The sequence below is a fragment of the Folsomia candida genome, unplaced genomic scaffold, assembly GCF_002217175.1.
Source record: "Folsomia candida strain VU population unplaced genomic scaffold, ASM221717v1 Fcan01_Sc024, whole genome shotgun sequence".
Taxonomy (NCBI): Eukaryota; Metazoa; Arthropoda; class Collembola; order Entomobryomorpha; family Isotomidae; genus Folsomia; species Folsomia candida.
The window spans coordinates 2,237,640-2,263,333 of NW_019091216.1; the positions used below are offsets into that span (position 1 = coordinate 2,237,640).

Consider the following 25,694-nt stretch of genomic DNA (forward strand, 5'->3'; position numbering starts at 1 on the left):
ATTTTGTGACTCAATTTGATGATAAATACATAAAGCCAAAACGGAAGGATGTGGGTTACTCATTTACATATTATTTAGTAAATTTATGTAGTAATTAACTAAATACTGTTTGCATTAAAAAGCAAGGTCTTCACCTGACCGCAAAAATAAACTCGTGTCTGTGTTAAATTGTTTGGTAACTTATTTATTTATTATTTGTCTAGAACGGACGGAAATGGTAATTTATTTTTCTTGTAAAGATTTACGACTTGATATCTGAAAAATTTGCGATTTTGTTAAAGAAGTTGAAACAATAATAAAAAAAGTGCTAAAAAATTTACAATTTGAAAAAAAATAAAAAAAAAACTTTGCAATTTTATTAAAGAAGTTGAAGCATTAGTTAAAAAAACAGTGCTAGAAAATTTATGAGTTAATAAATCGGAAAAATTTTAAATTTTGTTAAAGTAGTTCGAGCAATAATTTAAAAAAAAGTGTTCAAAAATTTACGATTTAATAAATCAGAAAAATTTTTGATTGTATGATTTTTTAAAGTTGAAGGGAAAATAAAACAAAACTTTAAACTTCAAAATTTGAAAATGAAGCTTGTTAAGTTTCCCGTAAGCCCGTTAAAATTTTTCCTAATTTTCCTGCTAATTGGACCAACGCTGTGTTTGTCGGAGTCCTTTGGATGCCCGGGATTTGAAAGTGCTGAAGAAATCGGAAGGACTCCGCCAATCTTAACGTTGTCGAAATTACCGAGATTAGAAATGCAAGAATTTCGGAATAACGACGTTGTCATCAATGCGACCAAGATTACCCCGATAAATTTGGACTGTTGGGCTGCCTATCCAATCGACCTGACTTTTTCAGGACATTTGGTATGTAAATGATAAGCCACATATTTTTAATCTGTTGGAATATCGCGTGTAAAAAAAATTGCACGAACCCTTGAAAATAGACTTGCCGGAAATTGGACAATTTTTTGCAAGAGACACGTACAGAAATCTGAATCCTCCGGTAGAAAATTTCGTGTACAACAAATCATATTGCCCGTATTTTAAATTTTGCCCGGTTTCTCTGCAAGAGTTTGTGGAAACGAAATATTTGCATAATTACATAAATCTTGGATGAAAATCGTTCTTGAAAATTTGCTAATTTTAAAGATATATATGTATGCAGGGTCCATTTACTGTATCCTTGGAGAAATTCTAGACAGGGTCATGTCAGTTCAAAAATTCTCAAAATTTTTTTTTACAGATTTTAAAGTTTGAGAATATGCATTATTTTTGCTGGGAAAGCTTGGTTGTCAAGAATAATAAAATGCTCAGATTTATCATAAAATTCACACAAATACTTTTTGGGTACCGTTTTTGATGCTGGATTTTTGTAATATTAATGCTACATAAATACTGTTCCATATACATACTTAATAATATATGCATACTATTGCACATAATAATCATGCATTTATTAAATAAATGCAAGGATTAGGTGCCCTTCTGGTTGGACAGGACCATGTAGAGTTACGCCAATGTGCGGGATAACTACTCAGCGAGTGATGCCAGTTCGATTCCTGGCGGACGCAGCTGAAGGTCCTGGCCCTAGCCCCTCTTGTGGCTTCGGTCGTGGGGGGGTTAGGGGGGGGGGTGAGTGGGGGGATGTGGGGAATTATTATTTTGGTTTAGTTTATTTTAAAATTAATCAAAACCATATTTTTTATTATTACGCATGATTAAATATATATGCAAAAAGTATTTGGTAAAATTTTTGGTAACATTTTTGGTAAAATTTGCTAATCTTTGAAAAATTGAAACTATTTTATAAAATCACTCAAATCCATACTAAAATGCAAACGAATAATTTTGGATACCGTTTTTGAAGCTGAATTTTTGTGCAAACATATAAAGCGTAACAGTACTTCAAATTCACATTCCTATTTCAAGCATAATTACTTTATATATAGCAATTATTTTAATTGACAATTTGCATATAGGTACATATGTACATGCATAACAAAACTAGTGAATTTCTCTTAATCCTTAATAATGATACAAATTAAAAATTTACTAAATGTCGAGAAGTTCCCATTCCGGCTCATCTTCAACACTTTCTAATTCTATACATCCTTCAACTTCATCCAAATCGCTGTTTATGATGCAACGCATTTCTTCAGCTAATTCCAACTCGTGTTCTATTTCAAAATCTTGTTCATCATCTTCTGGAGTTACAACCGACGAATTTATAAATGCGTTTGCTCTTTTCTCACGTCTAGCCAGTAAGATTTTCTTGTTGATGGAGGAAATTCTTATCTTAGTTCTGACTTTCACGTAGTACTTAGTTACTTTGAGAGGAATTGAGGGATATTTTTGGTTTAAAAACTTAGCCAAAGGAGTTATTGCTCGAACTTCAGTGTTAAGATCCCAAGCTGAACTATGTCTTCTTTTATGAAATGTATTGAAAAAATCTTCGAATTTTAGAAATGTACAAAGCCACATATCCGAGGGTGTGATTAGGTTTCTCCGTGATATAACATTGACCCAACCTTCTCTTGATCCAATTGACTTCATTTCTGGATTTGTATCTAAGAATCTTTTAGCAATAAATCCAGCGACGTATTCTTTGGCCCCAAGAATTGCTCTGTTTTGAAGAGAATCAATTACGGGGACTTCTACTTCAGACGTTGGGTCAATATACTGCAATTTAGAGAGAATGTACTCATCTTCATAGGGGATATCTAGGTGAGGAACGGGTTGCATCATCAAGGTAAGTCTTTGGGAACTGTACATGACCATATCGTTTTCAGAATGAATGTTTCCCGTTTTTGGACATCGTATATTTGATGCCAAAATCAGAGACTTGACCCTCAAAATAGCATCAGCGGGTAGTGGGGTCATGTTGAACCTTCCAACTCCACGTATCGCTCCAAAACTCGACTCCAGATAATCCTGGTTGCAATGTGTGGTCATTATGTACTTGATGTTAACCGGAGGCTCTTTTAACTGCAGGAATAAGCCTTTGAGACTTTCGCATGACAGTTTGAAACCTCGTTGAAAGGGTTTAATGCATGGTCGCTTATTCATTATCCTCAATTCTGTTATATTCTTGCATAACTTATCCAATGTTTTGACTTGCAATTCGTATTCAGATCCAAAAGGACACTTCAAAGGATTTTGATCAAGATGGGTTGTTCTAGTATTAAGAAGATCCATTCCATCGTTTAGAAGAAGAAAAAAATCTGCCATTTCCTTGTATTCCGGTAGTAAATACTGCAACGCCTTGGCTGTGCTGTGTGAAAATAATTCCATTGCAGGTCTAACTTTCATTCGTTCCCTTCCTCTTAAGTTAAGGTGCTTCTTAGTTAATTTGTACGTGAGTTGGAGATCCGAGCTTGCCTTGCTTGTATTTGTACGGACATCCAGGAACAATGCATGGACGAGGCATTATTTAAAGCCTGTATTGCTTTCAAATTTTCTGTATTTTGTGATTGAAACTACCCACTGTACCCAAAAAGATTAATATCGGAAAAATTCAGCATCAAAAACGGTACACAAAAAATTAATATCGTAAAAATTTAGCATCGAAAACGGTACACAAAAAATTAATATTAAAATCCAGAATCAAAAACGGTACCCAAAAAGTATTTGTGTAAATTTTATGATAAATCTGAGCATTTTATCGTTCTTGACAACCAAGCTTTCCCAGCAAAAATAATGCATATTCTCAAACTTTAAAATCTGTAAAAAAAAATTTTGAGAATTTTTGAACTGACATGACCCTGTCTAGAATTTCTCCAAGGATACAGTAAATGGACCCTGTATGTATGCATCTTCTGGTCGTTCCTTTTGCAAAGTTAAATCGTGTGCAATTTTATGTATGCAGCAAAATTCTTCACTTCTCTTCTTAGTACATATTTGTACAGATAAATTAAATATTCAGAACTTTTTGCAAATCGATATCTGTTGCAAAATTCTGCAGTTAATATATACTTCTGCAGATAAACTTTAGCGAATTTTTTGCAAATGGATTTTTACACGGGTGGAACTAATTTCTAATTGACTTTCTCTTTGATCAAAGACTAATCAGAAAGCCGAGATCCGAACAAAAGTGCCGGGCTACAGGAGATCGGACGGCGTTTCATCGCACTGCTATCATATCGACGTCATAAATTGTAGCGATTTTTTTTGCAAATCTATTTAGTTGCACATTTTCTTACTCAGTATTTGAATTTTGCATGATTTCTGTATAAAAATTGTGCAAAATTTTGATTGTTCCTTCTACAAATTTAAAGATAAATTGTGTTCAATTTTATGTGCATGGACAAATTCTGCACTTATTTTCGCAATAAATACTTCAACATATAAATTATAGCGATTTTTTGCAAATGGATTTTGTTGCACATTTTTTGACTCAGTAATTTTAATTTTGTTTGATTTCTGTGTAAGATTAGTGCAAAATTCTGGTCGTTGCTTCCGCAAAATTAGATCATGCGCATTTTTTGTACACATGTACCAAAATTCTGCACTTAATACATCTTTTACTGATAAATTGTAGCGAATTTTTTGCAAATGTAATTCTAATTAATTGCTAATTGATCTAATTTCTCTTTGATCAAAGACTAATCAGAAGGCCGAGATCCGAACAAAAGTGACGGGCTACACGGGATCGAACGGTGTCTCATCGCACTGCTATCATATCAACGTCACTCTCACGACGTATCAGGAAATCTCGGGGAATTACTCCTGCTTCCAAGTCGAAAATCCGACCTTGGTCACGTCCAAGTTCATCTTTGTTCAAAGTGAGTAATTAACAAGGGACGTATACCAGCGGATACTCTCGGATTTTGGGCAAATTAGTGTGAATCGATCACAAACTTAATTAGGATGAAATTTTCGAAAGACAGGATCTCCAAATGGACACGTGTCGGAGAGATAGTTGCATCCCAAGAGGAGAAAATCTGCAGTAAATTTGGAAAGCGTAAGATTTGGCGAGTTTTCTCCTCTTCGGATGCAAATTTCCTTTCAAACATATCCAAATAAATGCTTGTTTCACCGTTTTTTTTAAGAAATTGCATCGGTAGAGGAGTAAATTTGCAGAGTGCAAAATTTGGCAACTTTTGGGGTCGTTTACTCTTCTTTGGAAGTAAATTTAAAGTCGACAAATTTTGCACTTTTCAAATTTATTGCGCGTTTTCTCCCCTTTGGATGCAAATATCTCCAAACGTGCCCATTGGGAGATAGTGTCTTTCGCAAATTTCATACTAATCAAATTTGTGATCGATTGACACTAATTTGCCCAAACTCGAAGAGTATACGCTGGAAGACTGCCATTGTAAGCAACAACTTTCCAATGTAATTCATTTATAATCCGATTTGCACTCTATTAATTAATTAATTGATTAGCTCCTCCACGGAATATTATGCTGCGAAGTGGAGAATCGATCAGGATTGTGGTGAATCCTGCACAGAAAACGGTCACCTTGCCGTGCGCCATTTCAAATAGGAATATGGCGAAAGATATTCAACTCTGGAAAATTGACGGGGTATGTATTTTTATACGAAAAAGCCTAGGTTTTGGATGGAATTTTAGATTTCTTTAAATTTCCAGTTATTTTTGTACGAAAATAACTTGAGTTTTGAGGGAATTCTACTTTATAAAATTTAATTTAAATTTAATTTAATTTATAAAAATTTCGGTGACTTTTCGATGAAAATGACTTGATTTTGGTTGGCATTTTTTTAAATGTTTTTTTTTACCTTTTTTTTACAAAAAATGCCGCATTTGATTAGGTTGCACAATTTTTATTATGCAAATTTGACTAAATCCAGCCTTATAGCGTCAGCGTCAATTGCTGTCCCATCTTGGATTAAAGAATGCGTTATTTCTTTTAGCAAAATTTTATATTTCTGACTTTTAAAGGTTGCAAAGGTTGACGAGTGAGACCCCTCAATAATTTTTCAAACATCTTTACGAAAATCATATTTTTAGTCTTATTCCGTAAATAGTACAGGTAAATATGTAATTGGTCAATTTCGCATAATCAAATTTTTAACGTGTAGAAATTAAATTCGACAAATTTGACGTAGTCCAAATCTTGAATTAAATAAAATTTTACGAAATTAACCTCAGAGCGAATTCAGCAAATCTTGAGTTAAGTAATAATTTTATTTATTTTCAAAAATATGAAATTCCTGCCAATATTTTGACCAAGTTGTCTAATGAAATTTTGATCGTTACGTCCATATTTATCATGCAATGCTATTTTTTTAAATTCGTAAATTCAATATTTTTTGACAATGTTGACGATTGAAATTTTTCGAAAAAAATTATAACTGAACTGTAAATAATTTTGAACTAAACTAATTCCAAATATATTTACATATATCAACTCTCAGCCAATGAATCCATTCAGCTTTAGAACGTGCAGAATTTGAATTCTCAAAATTTTACGAAATACAAATTTTGAATTAAATGCAATTTTATGAAATTTGAATTTAAGTTAGATTTACAGATCTTAAACTAAATATTTGAGTAACTTGTTTTAACAAAATTTTGTTTCTGCTGACTTTGTAATCATTCAACTTTGAACATACTTCAAAAATATGTAAATTCTGTCATTGTTTTTCATGTAAAATTTCAAAAAAAATATTACAGAAGACAAAACGCAATTCATAAATTTTTAATGAAAACCTACCCAATTAAATTTGTAGATTGTAGGAATTCTGAAAATATCAATTTCACGTCCAATCTATATTTGAAAAATTACATCATTTCTTTTCCTACAAATTTTTATTTCAGACTTTTAAATCATACATTAAACTAATTATTTCGAAAGTATATAAATATTTCGATTATTTATCAAAAATGTATAATTTTTTCGTCAATGCTTCGAACGTTTTAAGCAAAAAAATGCCTGATTGAAATACAAAAAATTGTGAGAACTAAACCGAACAAAAAAATTGGAAAGAAAACGTCCGTTTCTTTCCGTCATATATAAATATTTCTTAAATTTTTTTGCGCACATATTAAATACATTTTTTTCGGGGATTTGACTAATTGTTTCTAAAGTATGTAAATATTTCGATTATTTTTTCAAAAATGTGTAATTTTTCGTTAATTCTTGGACCGTTGTATATAAAAAAAATGCCTGATTGAAATTTAAAAAAATTGAGCACTAAACCTAACAAAAAAATTGGGAAGAAAACGTTCCGTTTCTTTTCGTCATAAATATTTCTTAAAATTTTTTGTGCAAATATTAAATACATTTTTTTTCGGGGATTTGACATTTTGACCGAATTTTTTTGCACTTATTTTTAGAACTCTCAACTCTGGCTGCGTCAATCATCGATGGTGAAGTATGATCCAAAAGTCGGATTTGTAATGAGCTTGGGAACGGAACCGGTTGACTCCACGTTTCTCGGAAGCTATCAATGCGGTCGAGATTTCAGGGATAAGGTCAAAGTGGAACTAGTCGGCCCACCAGGTGTGCAAAAAATAAAATAAAAATACATTTGGGGTATTCACGTCAACTTTGTAAACAGCGTAAATTTAAGACGTTTACGAAAATCCCATCGAGATTTCAGGGATAAGGTGGAAGTGGAACTAGTCGGCCCACCAGGTGTGCAAAAAATAAAATAAAAATACATTTGGGGTATTCACGTCAACTTTGTAAACAGCGTAAATTTAAGACGTTTACGAAAATCCCATCGAGATTTCAGGGATAAGGTGGAAGTGGAACTAGTCGGCCCACCAGGTGTGCAAAAAATAAAATAAAAATACATTTGGGGTATTCACGTCAACTTTGTAAACAGCGTAAATTTAAGACGTTTACGAAAATCCCATCGAGATTTCAGGGATAAGGTGGAAGTGGAACTAGTCGGCCCACCAGGTGTGCAAAAAATAAAATAAAAATACATTTGGGGTGTTCACGTCAACTTGGTGAACAGCGTAAATTTAAGACGTTTACGAAAATCCCATCGAGATTTCAGGGATAAGGTGGAAGTTGAATTGGGCGGCCCGCCAGGTGCGCAAAAAATGTATTAACGTCAAATTCTTAAATAGTGTAAATTTGCGACATTTACGAGACTTCCATGATTGTACCGGATAACCATGGAATTTTAGTAAACGTCATAAATTTACGCTGCTTTTGACATTTACGAGGGTGACGCGAAAACTCTAATTTTTGGTGAATCCACAGTTAATTAAAGAAGTAATATAACTAACGATGTTAATAAAATCAGTTAAAAATTTCAAAATTTCAAAATTTCAAAATTTCAAACTTCCCCACGTAAAAATTCATATCTAACCAAGTTTAATTAAATAAAATTGTTTTACTAAATATTGTTCCGACTTTGAAATGCTTCATTCTTTTTAAAAAAAATTATCACCAAATTTACGACATTTACGAAAATTCTCTACTTACGACGTAAACATGGGTAAACACGGGATGCGTCTTTCTTTCTTTAGTGGGAATTAAAAGTCGGGATATTTCGAGATTAATTGAGGCAATTCACGCCATTCTTCATAAACTATGTAACTCCCATAAATTTACGAAACTTACGAAGTTTTAAGAAGATCTTGCGAAGATGTAACAAATGTTTTTGGTTCGTAAGCTGACGTTTGTAATCGATGATTTTAGTTTACATGGTTCCGGAGTTACGAAGGTTGACGTGAATTGACTCTATGTAAATGTTGAGTTGCACTAAATTTATTATGGGGGTACTCACGACAACTTCTTATTTCGCATCACAACTCGTTTAGCAGACTTGTGAAGATCATAATATTTCTGTCGTGAGGGGATTCGCAAAATATAACTTGCAAATCTCTCCAATCTCGCAAATCTACTAAAAACCACATATTTTGGTATCGTTTCCATGGATTTCTGTAATTTCTCTTGCTGGCGATGGTGAGGATGAAATAATTTGCGAAATAAGAATGTGGGTTAATTTGCGAAAATAAATCCATATAGTTTTCTTTTGCAAAAAAAAATTTGCGACATCTCGCAAATCTCCGCAAGTCATGTTGCTATGCTCAATTTGTGAGATATGCAAAGGTTGACGTTAGTACGCTTTTTAAAATTTTCAAGTTTCAAAATTTTAAAGTCCAGGAAAAATATGATCTGACCAAGTTTAATCAAATTATGCGTTAACATAATTTTTCTTCGACTTTGAAATGTTACATTTAAAAAAATTACACATCTCTATGTAAGAAAATTTACGACATTTACAAAGTGCTTGCGAAATCTCGTAAATATAGGCAAGGCTGAAGCGTCTTTTCCTTCGAAAAAATATTTCTAGGAATACAAAATCCGAGCACCAAAGTTTCCGATGCTGTTGGGTAAACACAAATGGAGATTTAAAAAATCTCTTAAAAAAGTAATATGTATTCTCGAGGGTACATCTCTAACGTCAACATTTTTATAAATTCACGAATATTGGGGGTTTCACGACCTTTGTAGATGTGGATTCGTGAAAAAAAATATTTACAAAAAAATTGACATGCAAAACGTACCCTCGGAAACAATCCTTTCGTGAAGGTTTCTCGAAATAAATCTTCATTTGTCTTTACCCAACAGTATCGAAAACTGTAGTTCTCGAAATATCCCGATTTTTAATTCTTGCGGAAAATTTTTACGTGAAAAAAGTTTTGTAAAATGGATTTTTCGTACGTGTCGTAAATTTATGCTATTTACGACGTTTACCATAAAGTTACGAAGATCCTGCAAGATCCTGACTTTAATTCGTACTAAATATTTTTACGAAATATCAAAAAGACACATCAACCTTACATATATTTACATATACTAAAACTTATATTACGTCGGTGTAAAATTGGTCGGTAAATAATGCGTCGGTAAACCAATGTCGGCAAGTGGACGCCGGTAAAATAACGTAAACCCATTTCAAAGTCGGAAAAAATTATTTGAAATAAATCTATTAGATTAAAAACCTACTCTAAGCAACTTTGCGGGGCCTTTTAAGATAGCATTAATACCATCTTGGTAGTTAATGGCAACACATTTGGATAGAAATGACCCCCACCGGCCAACCACTCAAACGATTTTGCTCATCTCCGAACTCATCCTTACTTTTTACCCGAAGATGAAGCATGCAAAATTTCAACTCGATAGTTTTTGTTTAAAGAGAGTTATCGTGCCTACAGACGGACGGACAGACGGACAGACAGACATCTTGACAAATCTATAAGGCCATCTTAAAAGGCCTAAAAAGGTTAGATATAATATGTTTCCTTCCGAATATATGGAAATAAATAAATTTTGATTTTTGACCTTGCCAATATTTGCGATACTTTGTAACCTTGGCATTTTCGTAAATGTCGTAAATTTACATTTACCTAAGTTGTTTTTGAAAAAATATTGTAACATTTCAAAGTCGGTTCAAAATTATGTGAAATAAATATATTCGAGTATATAGGGTCAGATATGTTTTCTTCTTTACAGATCAAATTTTTGACCTGGTTTCTATTTACGAAGCTTTGTAACTTTGAAATTTTCTTCGATCTCGTCAATTTACTAAAGTTACGAAAGATGCCGTGAAAACCCTCATTTTTTTAAGAATCCAAAGTTACTTATGTCATGAAAACCCCGACTATTTGTTTGTACAAAAAAATATTTGTAACTTACATCGTTTACCACAAAGCCTTGTGGTAAACGATGTGGTCACCTTTCGTAACTTTGCAAAGTTACGAAAGGTGACGTGAAAATCTTCAATTTTTTTTAAGAATCTACACTTACAAATGTCATGAGTACCCCACCGATTATTACTTTTGTGTTAAAAAATATTCATAAAATCATTAAAATTCAAGCTGTTTACGTCGTTTACCACAAAGTTACAAAAGGTGACGTGAAAACCTTCAATTTTTTAAAGAATCCTTACTTACAAAGGTCCTGAAAACGCCCATTATTACTTTTTTGATAACAAAATATTCCCATTTTCTCCAACAGATTTTTCCGTTTACTCGAAAATTAGATTTTTAATTTAAATTTTCATCAATTTGCATGTCATGTTACGATGTTACGAAGGTCCCGTGAAAACCTCAATGTTTTTACGAATCTATAGCCATGAAAGTCGTGAAAACCCCTAATATTGAAAAAATTTATTCCCATTTTCTCCCACAGATTGGATAGATAGTTCACTATAAAACGATATTTTAAATTTAAATTTTCATGAATTTGGATGGAATTTTACGATGTTAGTAAGGGTGACGTGAAAACCGTCAGTTTTTTACGAATCCATCGTCACAAAGGTCGTGAAAACCCCATTATTTTTGGTATAAAAGAATAATTTCCATTTTGTTTACTACAGATTGGACCGTTTACCCGAAAACGAGACGAATAATCCGTCTCAAGAAGGGTGACATTTTTCGGGTGGAATGTCTCTCGAAAAACGAGACGGTTTTTTTACGAAGTGTTCCCGAATTACGGAGTGAATTGCCAAATTCTGAGGAAGAGAAAGCAGCCCTATTTCACAATCGGGATTTGGTCTCGTTTTACAAAAGTGCTGAAATTCTGTACACGACAAGTTTCCAGGGAAATGATGGAGGAGTCGGGAGGGTCGAGTGTGTAAGGAAAGTGGATAACGCGACCCTGTTCCAGTGGCAGTATCAAGTTTCGAACGGTACGTTGAGTTAATTGAGTTAAAGGAAATTAAATTGAGACTGATTAGATTTCATGGACAGAAAGCGGATATATATTTGTGTACAAAAAATGGCTAAAATATGTACGCAGAAAGCATCATAATACGAAAAACTTCCAAAATTTCTCAACTTTTTCGTATTTTAAAAAATTTCTTGGGTTAAGTTCGTTAAACTTTTGAAATTTTCCACTTTTTTTAATATTAAGTACCAGTCTCAGTATCAAGTTTCCAACGGTACGTGGAGTTAATTGAGTTAAAGGAAATTAAATTGATAGACAGAGTGCGGTTATGTATTGATGAAAAATGGCTGAAATATTTGCACAAAAATCATGCAAATTAGAGTAAACTGGACTAATTTTTCGTCTTTTTGGTAAATTTTATAATTGTTTGGATTGAGCTATTGTAATGTTAGACGACTTTTCTGACATTTTTGCCGTAATTTTGTACACGAAAAGTTTCCAGGAAAACTTTGGAGTCGGGAAAGGCCAGTGTGTGATGAAACTGATGATGCCACTCTGTCCCAGATGCAGTATCAAGTTTCGAACACAGTTAATTGAGTTAAAGGAAATTAAATTGAGGAGACCAATTGGCATTCATGTACGGGTATGCATTTATGTACGAAAAATCGTGGAAATGTTTCCAAAATATGTACGAAAAGAGGATGCAAATAAGAGAAAAACTACTTGGTCTTTTTTTATTTCATAGTATAAGTTGTATCGCAGCGTTTGTGTGAACATCACAAAAAGTATTTCAAAATCTGACTACGCAGGAGTCGCAGAGAAAAACTTATCAACTTTTTTGATTTGTTCGAACATTAATGATTTATATGCTTAACAGAAAAAGTGTGCCAAAAATTTGCAGCAAATTGCGTAGCTATTGTTATCGGACAGAGGGCGGATATGTATTTAAGAAAAGTATTTAAGAAATGTTTAGGGGAAAAAAACATGAAAATAAGAAATCAGTGATTTAACTATGCAAAAAATTAGTAATAAATTGCATAGCTAATTGTTATAAGGCATAGTACGGCTATGCATGTATGTATCTACGAATCATGACTGAAATGTGTAGAATATCTACGAAAAAACGACACGAACGCAAAACATGTACTAAATATTTAAACGTGAAAATAATAATTTTCGCAAAATTTATATTTCTGAATTGAATTGAACCCTCTGAATTTATTGTGGTCCAATTTATTTAAGCAAAAAAATTAATTTCTCCCACCTCGTTGAAATATTTACAAAACATGTGCATGTTTTTGAAAAAAAATATGTAAAAAAAATTACAAATTTTTGAGATAATCTTTATATGTCTGAAAATCTAGAAATTTATGGTAATATGTAAAATTACTTTAAAATTTTCATGATCTACAAAAGTTGAGGAACACACCCACAACATTTGACTGTCCGTCGTCATCAAATGATAAAGCCAAAAATAAATACATAACCGACTTCTATCCCAGACAGGTATTGATTTATCGGTATTAAAGTTGCTCCTACTTGGTATTAAAATTGCACCGGTCCATAAAAATTGGCTACCAATCGAAATGGTACACTCTTAGAAATGGGGTTACGATTATAACCAAAAAGTAAACGTATGTGACTCTACCGCCGTGGTTATGAATTTGTGACCAACTGGTTAATTATTTATTAGTGAAAATTTAATCCCAGGTCGGTGAAACTTTATAATTAGTCGGTGACAATTGTAACCACTCGATGACAAATTTATAACCACGGCGGTAGAGTCACATACGCTTACTTTTTGGTTATAATCGTAACCCCATTTCTAAGAGTGTGAAACTTTTAATACCGAACTATTACTATACGGTATTCCTTATCAATACCACTTTGTTATAGTCATATATGAATACCGCTTGGTATCATTTTAATATATTAGATTTCGCAGAGTTTAAGATAAAATCGATATCTTTCTCCTCATTCCCGTTATTAATATTATCAAGTACCCATTTTTGGCGTACAAATCTACCCGTTTTTTATTTTCTTGCAAAGGAAAATTTCAAATTAAGCGATAATAAACTCATAATAAAATTATTTCCAAATTCTTCCCAAATTTTCTTAATTTCACATCATCTCCCTGGTCGAATTGCAATCTCGAAATCCTAGAAATATGTTACAAGTTGTAAAAATATTTTGAATTTTTTGCGAATTAGGCCATAAAATTTGACCGTAGGTTATCATCAAATGAAAAGGTTTAGATGAATTCATAACCGCTCTCTGGTCTTCAGTCTCACTTTTCGTGTTCCTTTTAATTTTCTCGGTTTCGGTTTCTCCGTTTTAATAAATTTAGAAACGGCCAAATCCGGAGTGCTGGATACCCGTCGGTTTCTTAATTCCTGCCCGACCTTCACCCGCCCAACGAACAATGGAACGCCATCAACCATGCAGAGTGAGGAATTGGACATTGTTTTGTTCGAGTGCGACAACTGGATTGCTTGCAGGATGAGCAAGTGTTTGAGAAATGTGAGAATTTAGATAAGTACATTCATTTGTCAAGTGTTTCGCAACAGTGGCCGCGGAAGCGGGGGGACAGAGGGACAATGTCCCCACGGTTATTCGATATCCGCATTATATGCCCAAATTATACAAACCCTTCCCTCCCTCATCCAACAGTGTTAATGTCCCCCGATGTCCCCACAGCTTCCGCAGTCACTGTTTGGAAGAGAGAGAGAGAGAGAGGAAGGCCTTGGAAGCAGTGGCCGCGGAAGGGTGTGGACAATATCCCCACGGTTATTCGATGTCCCCATCATCTGCCCATGTTATACAAATTCTTCCCTCCCTCCATTCTAGAATGACAATGTCCCCCGATGTCCCCACAGCTTCCGCGGTCACTGCCAGTCAGAATAACCTTTTAAGCGTTGACATTGAACTTTCTAAGTATGTGCAGGACTCGACCTGTGTTTCGAACAATCACTGCGTGAAGACGTTGTGCATGCCGAATGGGATTATACAATGTCCTTCAGTGATGGGAGTCCACGCGGAAATTTTCTTTACGGGATTCAACGGCGTGAAATGTATGTAAAATTTTATTTTAAGTCAGATTCCCGGGGAATTTAAGTAGACAATAATAGGATTTATGCCAATTTTGGTCAGAATTTGAATTGATGACAACATGTTTAAGGAATTTATGCCAAAATATTTCCCGAATTTTTATTCAACTTTAGCCTGCCATATTTCTAATGTGGGAAAAAAGAGTGTGAAATTTTTCAGATACAAACTGGAAATCTGCAGAGACGAAGGACATCCTCAGAATTGTGCCAATAATGCCGCAAAAATCGTCTCGTCATCCATCTGTAACGTTAAAATGTGAAGGGACAAGTTTCGTCGTGTCGGGTGGGTTTAAATGGTTTCTAAAATTCGAGAATGGAACGATCCTTGACAGCCGGGCGTTTTCAAGTGGTATGAATTCGCAACTTTCTAAAAATATATTCTGCTCATTTCGCAATTTTGTCAATTTCAAGAATTACATTATATCATTTAATTTGTACTTTCGCCAATTTCTAGAATTGTATTCTACCCACGAATTTGCACATTCGCCTCACCAACTGAAATTTGCACTGTAAAAATGCCTGAGAATTTGCAATTTGGCAAATCTCTAAAACTTTTAAAATTTCTAAACACTCACATCTTGCCCTTGAATTTGCACCCTTGCTAATTTTTAGAATTGCATGCTGCCCATGAACTGGCATCGTCAATTTATAAGATTACATGCTACCTATGAATGTGCACCTTCATCGACTAATAAACTGAAAATTGCACTCTAAAAATTTCTGCGAATTTTTTCACGCTAAAACACCCATGAATTTGCACCACCTAACCCAACTACTGAAGTTTGCAATTTTAAAAAATACAACTGAATTTTCAGAAACGACCACTCTCGAAACGTGGGGCGATACAAAATCCATCCTGCGAAACAGTCTCACTTTCTCCCCCGACTTTTCCCCAGCCTCTTTGGAATCCTTCATTTGCTCCGCTCCCGTCTGGAATTCGACCGACTGGATCAACGCAACGGTACAAATGAGGGATGAAATTGGCCCACTTGTGCGAAAAGGTGAGAACATTGAGGTCTTCACGATGTGGGATTTTTGGTAGTTGAAATACGCGAAAGAGAGCAAAAATATGTTTTGAAGAGTGGTGCGAGGAATCGAACCCCGCGTCTCCCGTTTCCCGGACGGACACCTTTACCACTAGGCTAACCGCCCTTCTTCACATCTATCACTCTCTTTTACAACTACCAAATTCCACGTATTCTCTCCTACAACGACCATCGTAACTGTAGATTTGTAAATACAATTTTCTTAAATTTACAAATCGTTGACGTACCTTCGTAAATAATACTTTCGTAAATGTTTTTAAGAAAAGTTGTCAATTTGTCTTATCGGAAACTTTGGTGCAGGAAATATATCCTGACTTTCTTACTTCCCACGAAATATTTTTATGAAAGAAAAACACGCATATCAACCTACATTTACGAAACTTTGTAAGCATAGAATTTTCGTAAATGTCATAAATTTACAATGATCTGCGTTGTTTTAAAATTACACTCAAAATAAGGTAGTAATGAATCATTACCATGCGGAATGACTATGTGGCTCTACCACGTCGGTTACGATTTGTCGTAGAAATGGTAATAATAAGTTCAGGGAAATTCAAATTTAATACATAATGGTATTAACTTCCTTAATATTTGGTAATGAATTTGAATTTCCCTGAACTTATTGTTATCATTTCTACGATAAATCGTAACCGACGTGGTAGAGCCACATAGTCATTCCACATGGTAATGATTCATTACTACCTTATTTTGAGTGTATGCAAAACAACTATATTCGAGTAGACTTGGTAAGATATGTATTTTTCGGCAAATTTTGAAGTTTCGAAATTCTTATCTTGCCCACATTTACAAAGCTTTGTAAGCATAGAATTTTCCTAAGTCTCGTAAACTTGCTTATCTATTTGCCTACATGTACTTTGTTTTTTGAAAAAGATTGTAGTATTTTAAAGTCAGAAGTAGATTATGAGAAACAAATATATTTAAGTAGACTTCGTCATATATGTATAACTTGGCCACGTATGTATTTTTGGCAAAATTTTGAAGTTTCGAAATTTTGAAATTTTGACCTTGCCTATATTTACGAAGTGTGCAATTTTCGTAAGTGTATTAAATTTACGTTATTTACGACGTTTACCACAAAGGTGACGTGAAAATGCTTAATAATAAGAAGTTCCGGAAAAAATGGTGGATTTTATTTAACACGTGCTTTTCTAATGGTTATTAGCAATGCGAGAAAATACGCCAAGGAATTCTTCCGTCACGTGCCTGGTGCCTGTCTGGATTTGGATTTTGTGCTCATTTAATTCATTTTTGTAATGTGTCACGTATTTATTTATTTTGGAAAATTGGATAAAAAGAAAAAATTTATTTAGAATGAGTTCGTGCCTCGATTCGTATTTATTTGTTATTTTCATCGCTTTTGGAATTTTGGAGTTCTGGTCACATCGCATCCCGTGAAAAACAAGGGGAATCAATATTGACCCAATTTTCAGCAGCAAATTGTTGGTTGGTTGCAGTGGCCGCGGAAGGTGTGAGGATATCGGGGGATATTAACATTGTAGGTTAAGGGAGGGAGGGGTTTGTATAAGCTGGGGAGATGATGCGGACATTCATGTTCAAGAAATATTTATTCATTCAAGGTTCATTCATTCAAAGCCTTGAAAGAAAATATTCATTCCTTATTTCATAAGTTGTAAAAAAAATATTCATTAATTATTCAACATTCCTTCATTATTCACCATTCCTTCATTATTCATGTTATTCAAAATTCACAGTATTAGATGAATTTCTCAACTTTCCCTATGTATTAAGCGTTGAGTTAAAAATGAATGACGAAAAAAATATTTATTCTTTATTCATTCACACGAATTGATTAGATATGCACTCAATATTCATTTATTCAAAAATCAGAATAAAATATTCATTCAAATTTTGAATATTGAATGAATAATTTATTCATTCATCATTAAATGAATGAACGTGAACATGTATGGATGTGGACATCAAATAACCATGGGGACATTGTCCCTCTGTTCCAACACGCTTCCGCGGCCACTGTGCATCGCACTACATATGTAGCCAGGGACCGCAAAAGCCTTGGGGACATTAGCGCAGTGAGATATGTAGGGGTTTATATAACATTGGCATGCATGATTCCTTGCGGACATTGAATAAACCGTGGGGACATTGTCCCTCTGTCCCCACGTTTCCTTCCGCGGCCACTGGTTGGTTACGGATGGCGATTGTCTTTCACTTTAACAAATCGTCGTCGGCACATCGATTGCATTGCAGCATGGCTTACTCAATCCTTACAAGTTACGTGAGCTCTTTTGTTTTTTTGAGCCCAATTTTCGAGAGAGAGAGAAAGTCTTTACATTCAATTTACTTGATGTCCTTCCTTCCGCCCGTCTCGTCGGGGATGTGCAGTGGCCGCGGAAGCTGGAGGGGACAGAGGGACAATGTCCCCATGATTATTCAATGTCCGCATCTTATGTACATAAACCCCTCCCTTATACTATATTAATGTCCCTACGGCTTCCGCGGTCACTGGGTGCGTGTCCACTTGGTCGCTTGTTTTTAAGGACATCCGTTTAAAGAGAGTGATGGAGAAATTGGTTGGTTGTTTGCACTCTGGAAATTTGGGCGGACGAATTTACTCCAGTTTGAAATGTGAGACGGATATGTGTTTACTTTTTGTTGTGCAGCTTTTATTTTTTTATAGGGAACGATCCTATGAAAATGTGGACGTGTGGAAAATTGGACCAATTTTGGGTGCAGAATTTATAAATTTTTCCATGTAGGTATACTGCAGAACAAATTGTGGAACTTGACATTGTTGCGAAAAAAATTCTGGCGAAACAATCTCTTTTCTAGATTTTTTATAGGGAAAACGTGCCACTTTTGTGCAGAATTCTGCACAAATGCGCTTCATTTTTTGCGGGCTGCTTTAACAGTTGGGGAAATGCTTTATGATGAAAAATGTGTACATTTTTGGGCCCGTCAAATTTTCGCAGGACATGGCCTCACTAATTTCGGTGAAACCGGGTAGAAAGTATTTTCGCTCGTGGATGATTGACGTGTACATTGACGTGAATGAGTTAAATTGGTAAATAAAGGAAGGAATAAATGAATGAATGATTTTTTAAAATTTTGAAAATGATTTGAATGAGAACATATATTTTGAACAGGTAGGTATTTATATTTATGACATATACATCGATGTAAATAAATATGTGTACGTGTGTAAGTATTTTCTTATAATGAAGACACCCAATACCACGACCAGAATGAGGAAGAAACTGATAGGAAATTGCTACGTCGGTCGGAGAAGTATCAAATTTTGCCAATATTTATAGATAAAGAACGTCCGGGAATGAATGGGAATGCGCGCTCTAGCGAGTATATTGACAAATCAATAAACCCGCGAACTATAATAATTTAAATTTCTGAAAGCCCACTTCATTAGGGTCAATTTGGTATATCACTCTTAAATTTCAAAAATGGATAAGGGTAGAAGAAGCTTGTTTGAAAGGGAGCTGTTAGCAAAACGAGTGATGGAGTTCTACAACATGACAGCCAACCGAGACTCCAAGGTGACCTGGAACTTTTTTAAGCAGGAAGGAATTCCAAGTTCAAATGTGTATTCCTACATAAAAAAGTTCAAGGATTCCGAAAATGTGCAACTCAAGAAGCCAGCTGGTCGTCCGGCGAAGCTAGCGACCACTCGAGTGAAAAATAGAATTGAAAAAATTTTCAAAACCAAACCATCAACGTCAGTAGCTGTAGCTGCCAGGAAAGTCAAAATTTCCAAAAGCTACCTGGGGGAAATTAAGGTCCATAAATTAGGAATCAAAGCAAGGACCAAAAAACCTGCACCAAATTACAAGCCCGTACAAGAAAGTCGGATCAAGGATTGCTGTCAAAAATTGTTGAAGAAAATGCATGGAAAAGTAGTGATCCTGGATGACGAAACGTATGTTCCGGTTGACCCTTCAAATCTTCCAGGGCGTCATTTTTTTCATAGCTCGGATCCCTCTGAAGTGGCTTATGAAGAAAAAGTACGAAAAAAAGACAAATTTCCAAAGAAATATTGCATTTGGCAATGCATCTCCAGTCACGGACATGTATCAGACCCGGTAGTTCTCGAAGGGAATATCAATCAAGATATTTATCTGAAAAATTGCGTCAAGGCTGGATTGGAAGCATTTATTAATAGGTTTCACAAAAATGATAAAGTTTTGTTTTGGCCTGACCTCGCCACTTGTCACTTTGCAAAGAAAGTGACCGAGTACCTCAGAAAGAAAAATATTGATTTCGTACCAAAAGATATCAACCCACCTAATGTACCCCAACTCCGCCCAATCGAAAAATTCTGGGCACGTTCTAAGTCAGTATACTCCCGGCTTCAAGATGTGCCTGACACCTTTCGAAAATTCAAAGGACGATGGAAGAAAATCACCTCGGAAGTGGCAAAAACTTCGGGAAAAAATTTAATGAAAAATCTTCGCAAGAAAATCGAACTAGTCGCCAACGGGGGTGTGGCGGCCTTAGCTATTAATTAAATTATGTAGGTACGTATTTGGTATTATACATATGCAAAAAGTTTAAAATTCCGATAACTCATTGTGATTTTATGACCACATTTTCAGACCATTCCCATTCATTCCCGGACGTTCTTTATTTCGTGTCTGTAAGCTTATTTGGTTTTGGCTTTTTAGATACTCTGCCGGAATCAATATCTAATCTTGTCCTGCTGCTTTTCTCCTTTAGTCTCGTCCATATTGACAGTGGCCGCGGAAGCTGTGCATGGGGACATGTGGGGACAATAAAATTGTGGGATGGGGGGATGTAGGGGTTTATATATAACCTGGATAAACAGGTGATGGGGACATTGAATAAATGAGGAGACATTGTCCGGGACAAATTGTCCCCCCTGTCCCCACGCTTCCGCGGCCACTGGTCCACACCCACACAAAAGGCGGTGGAGACGAGCGAAGAGGAGCCATATTCATGAAAATATCTTTTCATCAAGAAACTTATGTACGATCAGTTTCCTGATCTAAAATATTCCGCTCTTCTTGCTTAACTTTTGGGACTGGGCTGACTTTCTCCTGACATTATTAAGTACAGGCTGGTTCCTGAGCGTCACTCTGCTTTCTCCAGGAAAAGAAAAGGTAATAATAATATCCTGGGAAAAGACCAGGGTTTCTATCGAGTGGGAAAATCACTGTAGCAATTACTACTGTGATTAAGTAGTAATTAGTACTAATTAGCTGGTAGTTACTACTGTGATTAACTGATAAGTATTACTTTAATTTATTACAATTAATTAGTAATTATCCCAGCGTAAATAACTCGTAAATGATTATGGTAAATAATTTGTGAAGAATTTGGAAAATGCGTTTCAAGTATAACAAAATTGTTGACTGTAACTCACACTGCGATTAATTTCACTTTCTTGAAATTTTAACGAGTTTTTAATTTTCTTAGTTTTTAATTTTTAATAATTCGAATTTTTAATTTTTTTCTTGAATTTGCTTAACCAAATTTTAATTGCAACGTGCCCGATAAAGAATGATATTTGGGCCATGGCTTGTGTCTGGGAACTCTGGGAAAACTTGGAAAAAATTTGATGTGGGAAGTATACTTCGGCCCACCCTTGGCACAAAGGTGGTATGCCGAATGTTCACTGTGGACCACGATTGGCCCGTAGTTGAAATCCCAAGTTTGGTTTTATTATGCATACACACATACGGGCCATACAAAATATTTACCAAATTTCCCGAAAATGAAATTGTAAATGCGGCCCAGAAATGGGACGTAGTAGATTTGCCCCAAGTCTGGCACAGTCCGGGATATCGTGCTTTGGCCCCGATGATCCAATCCCATCGTTGGCCCACGTTCCTTTGGCTAGCTGCTGGCCCTATCATTTTGGTGCGCTCGTGATTAACAAATTAGGTTTAGTTTTTTCACGTTGTCGTCGGGAAGCAAGATGTCTTCTCCGCACTTTTCGTCGAAGTTTTCAGTCGTAGAGTTTTTAGAGGAAAAGTCTTTTGCCGCTGTCCCCTCAACTTGCTTGTCTGAAGAGGACGATAAGCAAATGTGCTATTGGCCTAAGGTGTAAAGCTTTTGGAATTGCTCCATTACTCAGAAAGTAAGCCCAAGTCAACTTGGAAAAACTTGGAGGTGAAGATTTTTCGATCCTTTGGAAGTGGTAAGTAAATCATATTTAGCAGTAATTATGTACATTGTAATATGAGAAAACATTATTATATTTAACCATATTTATAGATGACTACAAGAGAGCTAATTCGAATGTGGACGAAGCAAGATTTTTGAGTTCTGGCGAAACACAATCAAGCTCCAGTGACTCGGAAAATTTGAATTCGAGGAGAAATAAAATTCATTCGAAGAATCCAGTTGAAACAAACAATTTACCCTTCAAAGCACCGGGTAAGAACTCAAATGGTATTTTTTTAGTATGTTATTGTTTTTAATAATTAAGTTTATTTTCTAAGCATTCAATTTATTATCAGGCCAAGCGACTCCTTCCTCGTCATCGAGTTCAGCTGGATTTTACTCCTATTACAAATTCGACAACAGAAGAGGATCCCTCTGCCCCTGGCTCCGATTTAAATATCTCAGAAGTTACTCTATTTGTTATATACAGTTCCATCGGAGTTTGATAACAGTAATGCACATTAGTAATTTTTAGTTCATTTACAAGTTTTAATCACTACTTTTAGAAATAACCGGCATGGAAAAATATTTGACAGTCAATGTGATTTTTATAATTATCCGTGTCCTAGCAAAAATATCCAGGTTATTCTATGTAAAGGTATTCAGAAATTAAGTTCTTTTAAAATTGAAGATATTTTACAAAAGTTATTTAATTCCAACCATATCTGTTAATGCGTATATATGTATGACTTAGCTTTAATTTAGTATGTAGCTAGAAATAATACTAATTATGTATATTTGAAATTAACGAGGTGCAATAAAAATATGTATGTAAACAGGTATTCGGCAAACATGTGGCAAAGTTATGTCCAAAGTATGGCACCTTAATAGTAGATACAAGTGGCCCATATTAGGGCCAATTAGGGGCAACCACGAAAATGACTATGCGTCCCAGACTTGGGCCAGTTCTGTGCCTGATTCATATGATCTCGGGGAAAAGTATGGCCCAGCTTTTCCCCAACTATGGGTCAAATAAGGCAATAATCTCCGGTGCACTATGTTTCCCTGATGTCAAACCGGTACATAGGCCATACTTGCGGGCTACTGTGCCCCAGACACGGCCCACAAATAAATTCTTTATCGGGTGTGCTCTATATATTTATTGGACAAATGTGATATTCGGTTAATTTGAGTTTCCCCGTGATGGGACTTATTTGCAAACTTTCGAAACCCTGTAAAAAACCTTGACTGCCTCGCTCTACAAGTTGCTGAACTGGTTTTTGGTTGTCAGCAGACGAGGAGAAAAAAAAGCGAAGCCCTTCAAAAAATCGGAGTGAATAACGGGCCGAATTGGGTTTCATCAGTTTTGTAAGTATGACGTTTTTTTGTTATCGGTGTGCCTACTTTCTCCTCTCTTTTTTAATTATAAATACCGATATGCCTCGCTTTGTTGAAGGTTGGAGGGAGTGAAAGCGAAGAGAAAGCGTATAAAATCTGGCTGACTTTTCCTCTCGGAAAATGAGTTTTTTTTGTCAAACCGAGATACTAGTGAGTACAGACTTTCACAATTATTTTTCTATTGTGATGGGAAAAAAGTGATTATTTCGGAAATATTAACTTTCTCTCTGGAAAGTTCGTAGAGTACGAAATATTCGTGTCCTTGGAAAGATTAGTTTCTGTCAAATAGAAGGAACACGTGCAGTTCATGCAGGGTTTGGTAATATTTGAGTAAAGTTTGATACTCTTTACAGAATTTACGAATTTTACAGATTACAAAATTTTTGTAATATTTCTGAAGAAATTTAGTCTGCAAATTTTTGTACACTTTTAAATTCAGATCCTCTTTATTTTGTACAAGTTTGTAAAATTGCATAACAAAATTTATAGATTTTTCAACTTCCCAATGACTGTGTGAGTGAATTGCCTCCCACATTAATTGCATAATTTGAGGCAATTCACACAGGGCTTGGTAACATTCGTAAAATCCATAAATTTCGTAAAAAGTTACAAACTTTTCGAGATTTTCGTACAATTTCTGAAAAAATTGTGCACACTTGTAAATTCAGATCTTCCTAATTTTGCAAAATTTTCACAAAATTTATAGATTTTACAATTTACCAATGACTGTGTGAATTGTGTGCCTCATTATTTGCATGAGGCGTTTCACACAGGGCTTGGTAACATTCGTAAAATCCGTAAATTCTGCAAAGTTGAACAATTTTAGTAGATTTTAGTAATATTTTTTAACAAAAACAGGTTACAAATTTTTGTACACTGATAAATTTGGATCATCTTTATTTTGCACAAGTTTATAAAATTATTTCACAAAATTTATCGATTTTACAAGTTACCAATGATTGAATTGCCTCCCTCATTACTTTCATAATTTGATCAATTCACGTTGTAAAATCCGTAAATTCTGTACATTCACAAACCTGAACTCATATTTCTAAGGAAAATTAGACTACAAAATTTTGCAAACTTGAATTCGCTGCTTTCTTGCGTGCGTGTCTTTGTACAATTGAGACGAGATGGTCGATGTATTTAGACTGTCTCAATATGCCTCACATCATGGGTGAAAAGTGACCTGCATATTTTGACTCACTCTCTCACTCAGTCATTTACATAATTATCCAACTAAACTATGAAATCATCCTTGTAACAGCGACGAAATTAAGTGTTACTTCAATCCATTAACACACTAAAAACTGTTACAACTTCTGATACTGTCAAATTATAGACATAAACTGACTGATCGCGATTTTTAAATTTAGACCAAGGACATCTCTTTATTTTGTGTGGCATACACAATTTTGGTACACAATTTAGGGATTTTATAAACTTTCCAATGACGGCGTGAATTATATGATTTGTGGTTACGTGATTTCCATGTCGGGAATCTGATTTTTTGGTTACGTGTTACCAAATTGTGGCGGAACGCGGAATCGAATCTTGGCGTACGTTTGTAGGGACACGTATTCGCATAGTTTTTTATGGCATATGTAACAGGTCGGTTACATGTATAGCGGAGGATTTTACCAGTTGAATGGATAGAAAGCTCGCCTCCGTAATGCCCACGTAACACGGACGAAAGACAACGCTGCGTTACACAGTCTCGATTTCTCTGAGCGACTTTCTCCTTATCTTTGTACGCAGGGTTTACTTTGAAGCTCATTGAACTGTGATAATCACACCGTGTGATTTAGTGGGATTTTATGATTTTCACACTTTGTGATTTCTGTGATATTACTGGGGGAAAGTGAAAGAAAATACGCGTATAAAGGAAAGTTCTCCTGTTTATTTTACGCAATAATCATAGCATAGAAATCCCACATATTTCACAGAAAGCATATTTTCCACAAATCACAGAAAATTGCATTGTAGTATGATTTTCCAAACCCTGAGAGTTTGTCGGAGTGTTATACGCTCTGACAAAGAGAAAGTAAATAAAGTGAATTTGGGAGACATATCTGCACACATAAACCTTAAATCTGTCCTGCAGGATGAGCCGACTTTACGAAAGCTTAGCGGTTTGAGACACTGACGAAAATAAAGGAGATGAGAATCTCACGATATTTATGAACCAAGTGAAACTGCAACTATGCGAAATTCAGCCACGACTAAGTAAATTTCACCATTTTCTTCCAGAAATCGAGAGATTTAGACATTTTCAATTGCTATTCTGCATCCGAGAGAGTCGCGGAATGTCGTAAAAAGAAAATGCCTTAAAACCAATATAATTCCAGTGTTTCGTTTTCTGCAGGTTTGCTAGATTTCTTGCACTCGAAATCATTAAACGCAAGAAATGTGAGG

At 35.0% G+C, this 25,694-nt stretch overlaps 1 protein-coding gene across 2 annotated transcripts; it reads left to right on the forward strand.

Annotated features, from left to right (window-relative positions):
• The first annotated feature begins 4 nt into the window (after positions 1 to 4).
• Positions 5 to 17,079, forward strand: LOC110859119. Of its 2 annotated transcripts, none has more exons than XM_035859243.1 (10): positions 5 to 857; positions 4,594 to 4,774; positions 5,379 to 5,518; positions 7,294 to 7,459; positions 11,301 to 11,612; positions 13,938 to 14,110; positions 14,526 to 14,661; positions 14,858 to 15,046; positions 15,513 to 15,698; positions 16,927 to 17,079. In XM_035859243.1, the coding sequence occupies exons 1-10, from the start codon at positions 576 to 578 to the stop codon at positions 17,016 to 17,018; spliced, it is 1,857 nt and encodes a 618-aa protein (XP_035715136.1). In that variant the 5' UTR covers positions 5 to 575; the 3' UTR covers positions 17,019 to 17,079. The 2 variants fall into 2 exon arrangements, with proteins under 2 accessions (XP_035715136.1, XP_021963683.2); XM_022107991.2 differs by having other exon boundaries at positions 14,535 to 14,661.
• The last annotated feature ends 8,615 nt before the right edge of the window (positions 17,080 to 25,694 follow it).